The sequence below is a fragment of the Ischnura elegans genome, chromosome 1 (genome assembly GCF_921293095.1).
Source record: "Ischnura elegans chromosome 1, ioIscEleg1.1, whole genome shotgun sequence".
NCBI lineage: Eukaryota > Metazoa > Arthropoda > Insecta > Odonata > Coenagrionidae > Ischnura > Ischnura elegans.
This window is the reverse complement of record NC_060246.1, coordinates 138,038,113-138,052,146: the sequence shown is the minus strand read 5'-3', so window position 1 is coordinate 138,052,146 and position 14,034 is coordinate 138,038,113. Positions and strand designations below refer to the sequence as shown.

Here is a 14,034-nt window from a genome sequence, read left to right as displayed (position 1 = left end):
TCAAATTCGTGGATTTTAGCGGTGAAAAGAGTTCGACGAGGGGAACCGAAAATCGTCGGGTGAAAAAATCCGAAAATCCCCGATTCCCCCCACCAGGAGAACCTCAGTGCCGTGGGATAGCAACCTTAGGGCATTTCCCACGATCCGCTATCCCCCTCCATTCAGCACTCGCCTCACCCACTCTGACGCTTTCCTCTTCTCCGAAATCAAACAAAAGGTCCCAGCTCGCGCAGGGATCGCAGTACGAAGACCCCTGCTTCGAAAAAAAGATCGAGTTACGAGAACAATAAAAACGTGTTTCACGCCCTCCCCCTTTTTCTCACCCACTGACCTTTTTCTGGCTACCTGCTTCGAAGTTACCCATTTCTGGAGGTCAACTGCTGTGTGAGTACCGTGGGATACTTACATTAGCGCATTTCCCAAGATCCGGTATCCCTCTCCATTCAGCACTAGCCCACCCCTCTGCGGCTTTCCTCTTCTTCGATATAAAAAAAGGTCACAGCTCGCGCAGGGATCATATTACGAAGACCTTAGCTTCGAAAAAATACCGGGTTACACGAGAACAATAGAAACGTGTTTCCGGCCCTCCCTTTCCTCCCCCACTGACCTTTTTTTTCCTACCAGCTTCGAAGTTCTCCATTTCTGTGGAGGTCAACCGCTGCATGAGTCATCTATTAGCACAAAAGGTGTCTAAGAATAACTTTCGTCGATTGATGTTACACCTTTATTGAATTGAAATATTAGTAATGTGCGCGTAATTTAAAAAAGAATAAGACCAAACACGACGTATTTCTGAGTTTATTTAAGCATTTTACGCAAAGAAATAAATGTCAAAATACGACGGAGACTTAGCATTCTGGCGAAACTTGATATGAGCAGCAGAGCTTCTCGGAAGTTGATGCGGTATTTTTTTCCGAAAGCATATATCAAGTTACAATTAATGAGTGGTGCTATAAATCTTTATTTTTACAGTCCCAGACAAAGGGATATTTTCACAGAATATTTGGTTTCTCCCTGATAGCAATTCCAATTCATCTTCTTATCTCGTGAGAACTCCCAAAGATGGACTGAAAATAATTGAAGAAAATCCGGTGGAAAAGAGCTTGTATTTTGCAAAATGCCTCAGATTGTCAGCTAGCAATTGGCAGCAGAAGTGGGGGTAAAGCGATGTTAGTTGAATTAATTATATGCCCAATTGTTTCCATAAAATTAAAATATTCATTAATCAGCTAAATTCCTGTTCGAATCCTTTTAAGGAAATCAAAATTACTCCCCAAAATCTTGTGTTGCCTGCTGCGTAGGCAACCGAGTCAAACATTCCAGCATTCATCATTTAGTATTCGAGGTATTCGAAATTCGAGGTATTCGAATATTCGAGCAATGATTTAATATTCGAATTCGATATTCGAATTCGAGAAATCTGCTATTCGACCCATCTCTAGTTAGCTATAATTTGAAGGACTGAGAAATATTTCTATTTTATTCCTGCTGTGGTAATAATGATATAAAAGTTCAAATTATTAGTGTATTTTGGCATATCGATGAATCTTATATCTAAATAAGTAGACTTAATTCTCTTTCTTATGCCTTTCCACTATTTATCACTAATTTTCAGCTTATATTTTAATCGCAATTGCATAGAGTGGCCGGCATTAATCATTCATGCATGTAAATAATCACTGAAACTTTCAGTTGATGTACAAAAGAAATTGGATATTGTGATATATAAAGTGGATCCTCTTTTAATGTCATCAAGTACTCCTGAATATATGGTGTTAGGTGAAATATGCTAAGCGGAGCATGAAATTCTATAAGAGATGAGATATGAAATAAAAATTGGTTGAAAATATTTTACCCATACTGCTAACAATTGTTGAATGCCCCTTGCCAGGGCATTTTCCGTTGTAGTGTAAGCTCAAATACAAAACTTAATAAAAACAATTTGATTTCATTAATAGGGGTGGTTGCCATGGTATCAATCCTTATACTTTTTATGTCATTTGAGTGAAAACGATTTTGTATCAGTGACTTGCCATATTTAATGAGGCTTCAGAGATGATGCGCTTGCTTGTTGCAATATAAGGAAGCTTGTAAGCTTTGGAAGCAGCACAACTTACTACAAGAATAGTGTTCTTAGTGATATGATGGTAAAATGAGAAATTATAGCCTTTGCTCTCTTTTTTGCAATTCTAAAAGCAATTTTATTCCAGTAATCCCTGGCCACCAGCATAGAAATGATTGTATTATTCGAGATGAAGGGTCTCCCTTTAACTGGAAAGCTTAAGGTTGGGCAGAGATAATGATTGGGTATGGGGGATGAGGTTGGTGTAGAGGCTGAATTGTTGGTTTCACACCCCTTGGTCCTGGGTTCAAATCCCTGCTGAAGCAGAGATTTTTCAGTTATTGCCCAATCCCTGCTTGATACCTGCTTGAGTGCTGTGTTAATGGTCACTCAAGCACAACTCTTATTCCGTCGGGCAGGAAATTAAGCTCCAGTCCCCTTGTCACCTTCTGTTGAGAGCAGTATAATGCCGTTGCTGGGTTTGTCTCTATCCTTGCTTCCATCATTGTTCAAATGACCTAAGCTGTCTTTAGCCTCCTCTTAATATCATACCATGAATAGGTTCAAAGTAAACCTTAAATTTTGAAAGCAATGTATGTTCACATTATTTATGTCGAAAACCTGGAAAATGACTCTTACGGATGTACCAGCCTTATTGCAATGGACCAGCCTAGGTATTCATTTTCTTTGCTCATGCGCATAGTCCTGATGCCACATGAAGTGTTTGTTAAAGTTGACTGAAATATCTTGAAATCTCACTGAAGCAGATAATATTAAAAGAGGAGACACTAAATGCTCGTGTGGAGTACCCTGAAATAGCAAGTTCCTTTGCAGGGTTCCCACTCAACCGTGAAAACCTTAAAACCGTGAATTAGCCGTGAATTTCCTCTACCGTGAAAAAACCGGGAAATAGCCGTGAATTTCGTCTTAAAACCTTAAAAATCTCTCAATCTTGATAATAATACCTTCCCAGAAATTTTCATCTTCGTTCGTAGCTAGCGCACTTCTATTCATTGTGGCGAGCATCGTCGCATGCGGTCGCATGGGTCAGAAAAGCGTGGGAACGAATGTTGCCTGAAGAAAAAAACATCTTTCCCCAGCGCAGGCCTTTTCTCTCCCCCCCCTGAAATATGACACCACTTCTCATCAGCTTGTTTACTTTCCTCAAAAGGCTTGGTTTCCCCTCCCTCGGTCACTGCTTAGTCCCCCTTCCACCCAATTAGCCTTCCCACTGGCTGCAGCGACCACTTTCGAAACTAAATCTAGATGGCCATTGTGTCGAAAAATTTGAACGTTTATTCAACACCCTCAATCCTATGACTGGAAGACCGCTAGCCTTGACAACCTGCCATGCGCTGCCTCGCCTCGCCGGAATTTGTTTTGTTATGAATCACTAGCCCCAGCCTTCTGGCTGTCTCCAGTGGATTTCTTAAGGGTTCATGTCTGCTGTTTAAATTATCTTTGATTTTTCAGTATTTCTACTTATTTTGGTTTATGGGGAGGGGATGTGGTTAGGGATTAGGGCAGAGAGAGGCGTGCGATGTCTATAGTTTTGGTCTGGGGTATATTCCCAGAGATCACTATTTTTTCATTTCCAGTGCGTATTAGAGACCTTTTGAATACGGGAAGATTTGCTTTCAGTTCTGTTAATAGCGGAGTTATTTTGAGGTCTTTCCTCAGATCTTTATTCCTTATGTACCACGGGGCACCCACGATCTTCCGTAGTAGTAGATTTTCCGTTTTTTGTAGTCTTGATAGGTGGGTTTTTGAAGCCATTAGCCAGACTGCGGAAGCATATGATAAGAGTGGTTTTAGCATGGTTTTATAAAGTAGGCATTTGGTTTTTAACGATAATTTCGACTTTTTTTGGAGCAGTGGCCCAAGCGCTGCTGCAGCGGCTTTAGTTTTTCCAATGGCGTTGTTGATTTGGTGGTTCCAGATCAGCTTTCTGTCAAGGGTTACACCTAAGAATTTTGATGTTTCTTGCCGTCTGATTTCTTTGTTCCCGTAAAATATGGGATTTCCGGTGCCCGCTTTTGGGCGCCTACAGCGAGCTTTCGGCGTGACGTTACTAATTCTCGCGCATTGCGGCCCTGAAAACGAGAGAAAATTTCCGCTTATGGCAACACAGCATTACACGATTGTCGCATGCGTCGACCTGGAACTTGCCAGTTTTACGTCGCAACCGGAAAGTTTGTGTGGAGTTATTTACTGTCGGTGGTGATCCAGTTCCTCCGCTTTGTGCTATCTAAGGTAATGCTGTTTGTTTGTGTCGTTAAAGCCTCAATGCCGTCGCGATATAAACTGCTACATAGTCTCACGAATACAAGGATCAAGAACTTTGCTATTTCCTTGATCCTTGTATTCGTGATATTATGGATTTCCACCAAGTTACGCCCTCTACGATTAATTATGCTACATAGTCGTTCCATTTTTCCCAGAGCAACGGTAAGAAGGGAACATGATTTGCCTCTGATTAGAGAGATCGATTCAGTTTTGGTTTCAGAGTATTACAATAGCAGAGAAAAGAAGTCATTACACTGCCGCTTTCAAAAGAAAGTTATACGGTGGAACCTCGATCTATCGTTCCCGCATTGATCGTTCGCCGTTTCTGGTCCCAAATAAAGTTCCTTATAGACAATTTAATTTTTTCCCGCATCTATCGTTCCCCGAAGTATCGTTTCTGCGTCGGAACCGCGATCGTTTGAAGATCGCGGTTCCGACGCAGAATTTTCCCGCATCCATCGTTTGACGAAAATGAGACGAAATAAATACAATGTGTCATTTATGGCTAATAACGACAAGCACGTAGTTGGAATCCTCTCCAAGAGATGGAACTACCATTGGGAGAAGCTCAGTGCCGTGGGAAAGTAACATTAGCGCATTTCCCAAGAACCTTTATCCCCCTCCATTCACCATTCGCCTCCCCCCTTCTGACGCTTTCCTCTTCTTCAAAATAAAAACAGGTCCCAGCTCGCGCAGGGATCTTATTACGAAGACCTTAGCTTCGAAAAAAATATCGAGTTACACGAGAACAATAGAAACGTGTTTCGCGCTCCCCCCTCTTCTCACCAACTGACCTTTTTCAGCCTAACTGCTTCGAAGTTCCCAGTTTATGGAGGTCAACTGCTGCATGAATCACCTATTAGCCCAAAAGGTATCTAACAATGATATTCAGTAATTGCTATTATGCTTTTATTAGATTGAAATGTTAGTAATTTGCACGTTAAAAAAAACGAGATCACACATGACGTATTTTAAGCAAGGAAATAGATGGAAAAATATGATGGTGATTTTTGGCGAAACGCGATATCCTCGTAGCTGAGCTTACGGCAGTTAATTCGGCATTTTGTTCCGAAAACATGATACCAGGTTGTTATCAGTTATCAATTTACGAGCTATACTACTACTAGTAGTCTCACTTGTCAGAGTTACTGACGAAGGGATATCTTCTCAGGATTTTTGTTTCTCCCTACTAACAGTCCGAATTCATCTGATCATCTGGCGCTACGCTAATTAGAAAAGAATGGGCATCTTTAGGGTAAAAAATTTCATGGCGCAGTCCTATGGTCACGCTTCGCCCTCTGCAGTGTGCTCTGCGTACCCCCGTACGCGATAGCATCAGTTCCGAACTTAACCTCGTACGAGTGGTTCCCTACTTTCCGGGGTGGCTGGACTTCGAACCACCGAGTGTTTTCCATGTGGGTTTAATAAAGTCATTTTCACTAGTTTAATTTTAGTCGTCTTCCGACCATGGCCCCTCCGAAGAAACTATTGAGAACTGTAAGAGATGGACTGAAAATAATTGAACATGAAGAAAAGAATCCGGGCTAGATGCGCGTGAATATTGCAGAGCGCCTTGGGTTGTCCGCTAGCACATGACGGTAGGGGTGGGGGTAGAGTGAGCTACCTGGAGAAAACAAGTAGAGATATGAAGGCGAAGATCCAGGTGGGCGTGCCGCTGACGATTAACGCAACATTGTTCACGCTTTACACACTACCTCAATTGTATTAAAAATATATTCATTAGACAGGAACAATTCAAGTAATTGACTATTTTTGGCCTTCGTGATCCATCTCACAACCAGTCACTGCACCGGCGAATGCGGTTGTTTTAGGCACAACATGCACATTGCTCTCGTGAATACGTGTACTGGAAATGGTGTTTGATGGATAAGAATTTTTACATCTGACTGAAATCCATAATAGCAGTGTAAATGCCGAGTGGAGAAAAACATTCAGAATTTTGAAAGAGATATGGGTCGAATCAACAATATGACGTATGTGTCTTGATAAAGTACTACTATTCCTGTTATTATCTAAAATATTGTTTTGAAACCTTTAATGAATTTCTTAATTACTCGCCAAAATCCTGCGTTTCCTGGGAAATAGGCAATCTAGCAAAAAAAATTAAGCATTGATCGTTTTTCCGCATTCATTTTATAATCGTATCGTTATTAATAAAGAAAAATTGTCCCCTAGTGGAGTTCCAAAAAAGGAGGGTAGTCTTAGAATCGTGTTCGTCTTAGATTCGTGCTAATACGGTGTATGAAATTGTTTTTCGATTTATTATGTTCTATTAACAATTTTCATAAAATATTTTCCGCTGAATAAGAAAGAATCAATTTATTATATTCTATAGACAATTTAAATAATATATTTTCCGTTAAATAAGAAATATTGGGGGGGGGGGGGAAATTCGGTTACTGTGCAGTAATAACAACGTGCGCAAAAAACAATCATTGCCAGCGAGGAATTAAAAAAGGACCTCGAGTGTCCGGACGGAAGAAGGTCCGAAGGGTATTCGGCGTCCGGGCAAGAGCGCGGTTGGGCTGGTCCTTTAGTCGGCCCTGAATTTTGGAAACGATAGATCACGTCATAACAGATATCACTTTTCATTGCGGCGTTAACATTCACGGCGTTTTTCGCGTACGTTAATTTTCTGTTGATATACGGCCAGTGATTTTCTTATTGTTGGCTTATTAACGGACCGTGAATTTAGCAAAATTGAGACCGTGAAAACCTTAAAAAAACCGTGAAAACGTGAAAAATAACCGTGAAAACCTGGAAAAAGCCGTGAATTTCATTGTTCAGGTAGAGTGGGAACCCTGCTTTGGCACCATTATCTTTTAATCATCTCTTTAAATTCAAGTTTGCTATGTACATATGTATATATTTTGCTCTACATGCATCACTCTCTGTTTATTACTACTAATGTAAAGAAGTCCATTATCTTTTAATCATCTCTTTAAATTCAAGTTTGCTATGTACATATGTATATATTTTGCTCTATATGCATCACTCTCTGTTTATTGCTACTAATGTAAAGAAGTTCATACTGGAGCATTCTAAACCATTTTTGATGGATCTGTTGACTTAATTCCTGGATTCTAAAATGGTCATAAATAGTTCGAATCTAAGGAAAACCATTCCTAACTTTTCCACTGACACTTAGAGTTTACTAAACTAATAAGTGACTTTGTGACTGTGTATGAGTTTTTTCTTAGTAAAGGTGTGGCACTTGTTGTTTGTAGTGCATAGCTCTTGTCTTGAACATTTTAGTGTTTCATTACTTTTAAATGCTATAATACTTTTATCCTAGAATTTAGAATTTGCTAAATCTTTGAATTGTGAGATTTATACAGTACATACAGCAGACTCCAGATTATCTGGCTGTGGTTTATCCGGGTTGCGGATTATCCGTGCATGATTTTCACTCTCGCTCAATTTTTTCCGCGATCTTTATTTAAAAAAATAAAATCGTATGCAAAATCATTGGAATTACTGCATTAATGCTAGGATACACCGTGCTTATTACTTCCGTTAGAATCCCTATCGTAAAACGGAAGCGATCGCGAGCTAGCTGCATTCACGGGAGTACCGTGTATCTGTTTTCCAAGCTTCACAGTGCACGACTGCGCTCCGTGATCACGGATACACGTCCCACGGCAGTTGCCACCTGGGCAACTTGTGCGAGAGGCGACCACGTGGCGTGATGCCTGACAGTGTAGTTTCCGACGTCGAGCAGTGGTTTTGAAGCATTCGTGCAAACCACTTTTCTGTATCCGTGAACGCGCAGCCACAGATGTGTCTTTTTCAAAACCAGGCCTTACATGGATCATTAATAATAAGATTACAGTCATGTTATCGCCTCTTGTAAGATCAGGAACTGGCAAAGAAACCTCTCATTGAGTCCGGGAAGCTCTCTACAATAACCGAATAACTGCATAAATAATAATATATTGTTCGTTTGTGGTAAATTATGAACATTGCAAGACATTTAAGTGAAAGTTTCGGTTATCCGTGTTTTCCGATTATTCGTGCCGACCCTCCCCACCATTAGCCCAGGTAATCGGGGGTGTACTGTACATATATTTTTCCGCATTATAATTTTGTTGACTGAAAACAAAGTGGTGGGTACATCCTGAGATTTTTAATTCCCCATTTGTGGTAGTGAGTTCATGAGGCACTTGAGGGAAGTATTTACTTAGATTCATTCCTGATAAGAGGCTTTATTTTCATACTTTTGGAGAATATGGACTTTTGTTCCAGGAACACCCCCATTAATGGCTGGTGGCTCTGAGCCTATCAGTTATTCCCAAACACCTCCTTTATATGCACAAGGTCCTGGAGCAGCACTGGGAGCAAGTGGTGGGAAGGAGGCAAGGTGGTCGGAACCGGATATAGAGGGGCAGTACTCCAGACATGGTGAGCATCGAAAGCCTTTGAATTATTATATGCGTATTTTAAATTCTTCATGTGTTCAGCACATTATAAGATAAGCGTTGCATTATTTTATTATGATTATTACTTGTCATTCTCTAAGTGTTATTCTCTTTTATAATGATACCATCTTCCTTTTAACTTTCAAATTGTTTGCAATTTCTTGATCAAGTGTGTTGTGTTGAATCAAGTGTGGTGTGTTGTTGTGTGTTCATAGTTGTTTCACAATCTCAATTTGTCATATCTGTTTAAAAATTAGTCTCATAATTATTGATTCTGTAATTTTCTCTGTTTTTTCTTTATTTACTGTTTTCTTTGGCTAAATATTTTCAAGTGTGTGGTCATAGATTGTTCAATTGTCCCTTCGATTGTGACATTGTCCATTCATCCCTTTCTTAAAATTTTGATAGTTGAAATAATATAACATTTTAAGCCTGTGTCTGAGATGAATAGCAGCTGGTAAATTTCATTATTATTTGAAGAAATTTTCTCATGGCTCTTTTTTTTTCTTTTTTCTTCATTGGTCTTTCCTTGGCTTCAAATTCACTGTAATGACCCCCTTTGCTTTTTATACTTGTCTTTTGCACTGTAAATTTGTTATTTGACATTTCATTTTTTTATCCAAAAAATTGAATTTTAACCTTGCCCTTGCAATCAATAAATTTTAACAAATCCTTATTCAAATCCTGTCTTTTCTTTGCCTTCTTTAAAATGCTATCTCATCTTTTTAAAATGCGGTATCGAATTCATCTCATTATGTACTTATTGCCCAATAAATTATTTGCTTCTTTTATTTTAATGCCATTGTTATCACCACATTATGGTATCATACACCTTTTTTACTACTCCTCAAAATGCAAAATTGATTTTTGGCTTTAATTGCATCAAATAAATCATATTGAAAAATTATTTCCGAAATAAATTTCATATTTTAATAATTTTAAATGAAAAAAAACTTCCTTTGCTGAGAACTAAATATTTATTCTTTGACTAACCTGTATGAAAACTGACATTGCTCCATTTAAATCCCTAAAACACCCATTCAAACCACCTTACATTGATTGATGTGTCACGGCTATTTGAATTTGCTATGATGTTTGTATTTGGTGGTCACGTGCAACTTCTCTTTGCCAGGCTCAGAAAATAAGTCCCTGAGTGCCCTTCTGGGGTCTTTTAGGCCTTCCACTCCTAATTTTCCCTTGCCATTCCACCTGCAGCACCGTAGCTCCTCCCCCCTCGTCCTCCTCTCGACCCCAACCCCCCCGGACTCTTCAATGTCTTCTCCATCCCACGGTTGCTCTAGCGAGAGCTCAGACGTCTATCACCGAAAGAATAGTTTGCCCCTCACATGTCGATCGCCTTGTCCGTCTCCGTCGCCATTCCTCCCTAACCTCTGGTATGCTGTGGGCACGCTGGAGCGGGATATGTGCGACTCTCCCATGCCTTCCTCCGTCTTTGAAGACGATGCTGGACAGGGGAGTGGTGGCCTCACACCTTTGCCCCCATCTGAGACAGGTGCTGACATTGGTGGGTGATTCCTTTTAAAGTCACAATGCCAGTTTAGGTTTCCCTTGATATTATTTCAGCTGGTCCCTTTCTCGAAATTAAGTGCTTAAATGGAAAATGTCAGTTGATGGAAATTAATGCATGAATTTTCTATCTAAAGGTTCATGATACCACATAATAGTGCTGTGAGTGTAGGTTAATTATTATTAATATGCATCATTAAATATTTTTACTTTATTTGGCTTATCTATCAGTTGAGATTTTTTTTATATGCTAGTAATATTTTAGATTTCTCCTAACTATTGTCAGCAACATTATGTCCACACACCTGTTTCATCTATGTCCTTATTTTCGTGTATTCATGTCAGCTCTTATTTTGAGTAATGGATGTCAGATAAAATGCCTCTGATGATAGTTATTCTTTGCTCTCCATTTTATGCTCCCCCATCTTTAGTATCTAGCCCTCAAAAACTCTTTCATCAGTTTTTATTATTATTAGTGGGTAAATAATCTTTTGTCAACTTTTGATTGGTTGTGCTTGGGATTGTATTCGTTTTTTGCAAGATTTTTGGGATGAAACATATTAAATCGTATTATTTGTTTTTTCATTCACCAAGTATTGCATTATAAAGTGGTATTTATGTTATAAAAAGTTCTGTTTACAGTAGTAATTGACTGATGTACAATTATAATTAAGCAATTTATCATTAAAGTAATCAATTGCTGTAATTTTTAAAATTGTAAAATTATCTTAAATCTGTGCATCAATTGAGTATTTTCTGCTGCATATGTTGGCTCATCTCTTTATTGTTTTTTTAAATGAATAGTTCAGTGTTTTGAAAACTATGATTCATTTTCAAGAAGTAAGAAAGTTCTACTGTGGCTCATTCATTTACTTTCACTCTCCGTTTTAAAATTCTCTTTGAGTTGTTTGTCTTAAGTCATTGCAAGTCTCTCTTATGAAGTGGGTGAAGCAATTTGTTATTTTCTTGAGGTTATCCCAGAATGTGTAGTTTCACGCACCATAAGGCCCAGAAAATTAGAAATTATTGAGAGTGATATTTTTCTCTGAGGCTTTTTGTCCAGCTTAAATGAGCAATGCATGTTTTTCCTGGCTGGTAATGAAGCAAGGCCTGGACTGCTATCACTGATAAATATCCTCATGTAGAAACAATAGTCTTGAGTTGGGAATGAAATGAGAAAACATAGGAGGACGGAGAGGGAAGCAGCTTTACAAAATGAATATAGAAATGAAGGACAAGGATAAGAGTAATGAATCTTAAAAGCAATTATCAGGAAATTGAGAAGGGGAAGAGAAAATTTTTTGGATTGTGCTATCGAGAGAGATGTTTATTTTGCCTAGATAGTATTTTTAATTTGTTAGATGACTATACCTATGGACCTTTGTTTCCTTGATGCAACTTGATTGAAGCTTGTGGATGGTTAACTCTAAAAATCTCCCTGATTATTAATTGATTGAATCATTTGAGGTTATAATTGACAGGAAATAGAATAATACAATAATGGTATAAGTTTACGTCCAGGCGTGCACCTATAATACCTGTAAAAATCCCCTTGATTTTTACCCACCTCAGTATATATTTTTGTCATAATTTTTTCATTTTTACCTTACTATCACTCAAACTTTTACTAACTTGGTGACCTATTATCCCTTAGATCATGGGAACTTTGTAGGAAGTGAGTAGATTAGTAATTTGAGCTCCTACTCAATAAGAGCTTTGCTAGATATTAGTCATTTCTATCCCAACCTGCTAATTTAGTGCTTTAAATGGCAAAACCTAATATAAGATATAGGGGGCAAGAGTCAGTCAGCTAACGGGCACCATGCAGGGGAGTCTGAGACGGCCGAGGATGATGACGAAGAAGACTCGGAGGAAGAGGAAGAGGAGGAAGAAGAGGAGGAGGATGAGGAGGAAGATGAGGAGGATGAAGAGGATGAATCGGATGTGGAGGAGGAGGAAGAGGAGAAGGATTGTCCGGAGGAGGAGCCCCAGGAGACACCATACTTGGAGAATGAAGAGGAGCAGGAATTTGGCTCGGTAAGCTGGTCATATCGATAAAATAATCTCAAGCTTGGCATCGAGTAAGACTGTTTAAGGCCAACGTTTTGATGAGGGAGTTTCTCATCAAAACGTTGGCCTGAAGCAGACTTACCTGCAGCCAAACTCGAGAAGATTTTATGAAAAGTATTCACCGGGAAAGTTTACAATATTTTAAGCTGATCATTATCACGGGACGGATCTGACTTACGACAATTCAAAAAGGTCAACAGCCGAAAGTATGTTGAAAAGTGTGTTATGAAGTATTCCTAAAATTTCTTCGTGAATATGCCACGGCAATTGGTCGCACATTGAGACAACATGTTTCCATTAACATTTTTCTTACGTTATATGCATTATTCTCGGCAGCAGTTTTTTTTGCAATTTCATTTTAATTTGTTAGCAATAATGTTCTTGTAATATATAGAGCAAAGGATCGTGTGTAAAAAGAATGTGTAATTAGTAGAGTTAATCTATGTCAGTCGGCCAAGCTACATTTTAGGCTAGATTTTGGTTGGTAGATGATTTAATGCCTTTGTGTGTCATTGGCGATTTGTAACCAATCTCATATATGATAAAAGTATTCGGAATATATCCTGTTTGTAAGTTGAAGAGTACCTGTTTATCCATTTGAATGATGGGCTGACAGCAAAATTTTGGTAAATGTAATGGGCATCTTTGCCAACTTATTACTTTTGTGATTTGTTGGGAAAAATTATGTAAGCGAAACACTAAGATCAGTTAAAACACCCCTGGAAAGAGTAATTCGGATAGGGCAGTCAACGAAGTCCACAGTGGTGGAATGTGTGGCACTGGAACATGCAGTCAATCTTTGAAACCAGAATAAACCTACGTACCTTTGAAAAAACAGCTAGCAGTGGTCGTGCACCATTAGAGCCACCTAAACTCTGGAGTATAGAATTATCCTGGAAGATTTTATTTGGAGTCATTAGCATTTGGGAAAGTTTTAATGGAGGATTTTGATAGAGTCAGGAAGATAAAACATGTTTGTTTCCATTATGTTGTTCTGTTGCCTAATTCTCAAGTTATCCATGGAAAAAGTTCAGTGGTCCTTACCTTCAGTGGTACCCTTTCCCAGAAGAGTTGATTCCATCACACACTACCACCACGTTGGTCACCAATTCTCAACTACTCCTTCATTCCTTGCAGTAGCCTCATGTGGTTTGTTGCTATTTACAATTTGTTTCTGAATCTTGGCCTTAATTAGTTCTCCTTGAGCTAGTTGATCATCTCCAACTCCAATAGTATCACCAACTCATGAAGTGAGTGGTAACTTATGTGTTTTTTTTATTTATACCAATGAGAGACTGAATGATTGAAAAAGAATGTCTAATTGTTCTGGCGTATCTTTCCCTTCTTTCTGCCAAATTCTTTCAATGAATTTTAATTTCCTGTTTGAGTGAATGATCCATGTTCTTTGTTTTGATTCCAATGGGTTTATTTTCCAATTTTTTTGATTGTCAATATAGTTTGAAATGAGGCCTGTATTTTTCTGTTTTTTTTCCTATTCTACTCTAGCTCTCAAATTATATTGATTTTGGTGTCATGGTTCCTTAAGAATATTCCTTACTTAAAGTATACAAAACAGCAAATAGTAAAAAATCACTTCAGGAAAGAATTACTCAAGGTAATCCTTCTTAAGTTGTCTCGTGGCTTTTCACT

At 38.7% G+C, this 14,034-nt stretch overlaps 1 protein-coding gene across 9 annotated transcripts in view; it reads left to right on the top strand.

Moving 5' to 3' along the window:
• Positions 1 to 14,034, top strand: part of LOC124170730 (oxysterol-binding protein-related protein 8) — a 116,481-nt gene that overhangs the window by 86,291 nt on the left and 16,156 nt on the right. For 4 of the 9 annotated variants that reach the window (XM_046549686.1, XM_046549650.1, XM_046549631.1 and 1 more), the window contains 3 exons: positions 8,615 to 8,770; positions 9,920 to 10,312; positions 12,101 to 12,351. In XM_046549686.1, coding sequence (XP_046405642.1) covers positions 8,615 to 8,770; positions 9,920 to 10,312; positions 12,101 to 12,351 — 800 coding nt within the window. The remainder of the gene's footprint in view (positions 1 to 8,614; positions 8,771 to 9,919; positions 10,313 to 12,100; positions 12,352 to 14,034) is intronic. The other 5 variants (XM_046549678.1, XM_046549669.1, XM_046549641.1 and 2 more) reach the window with 4 other exon arrangements.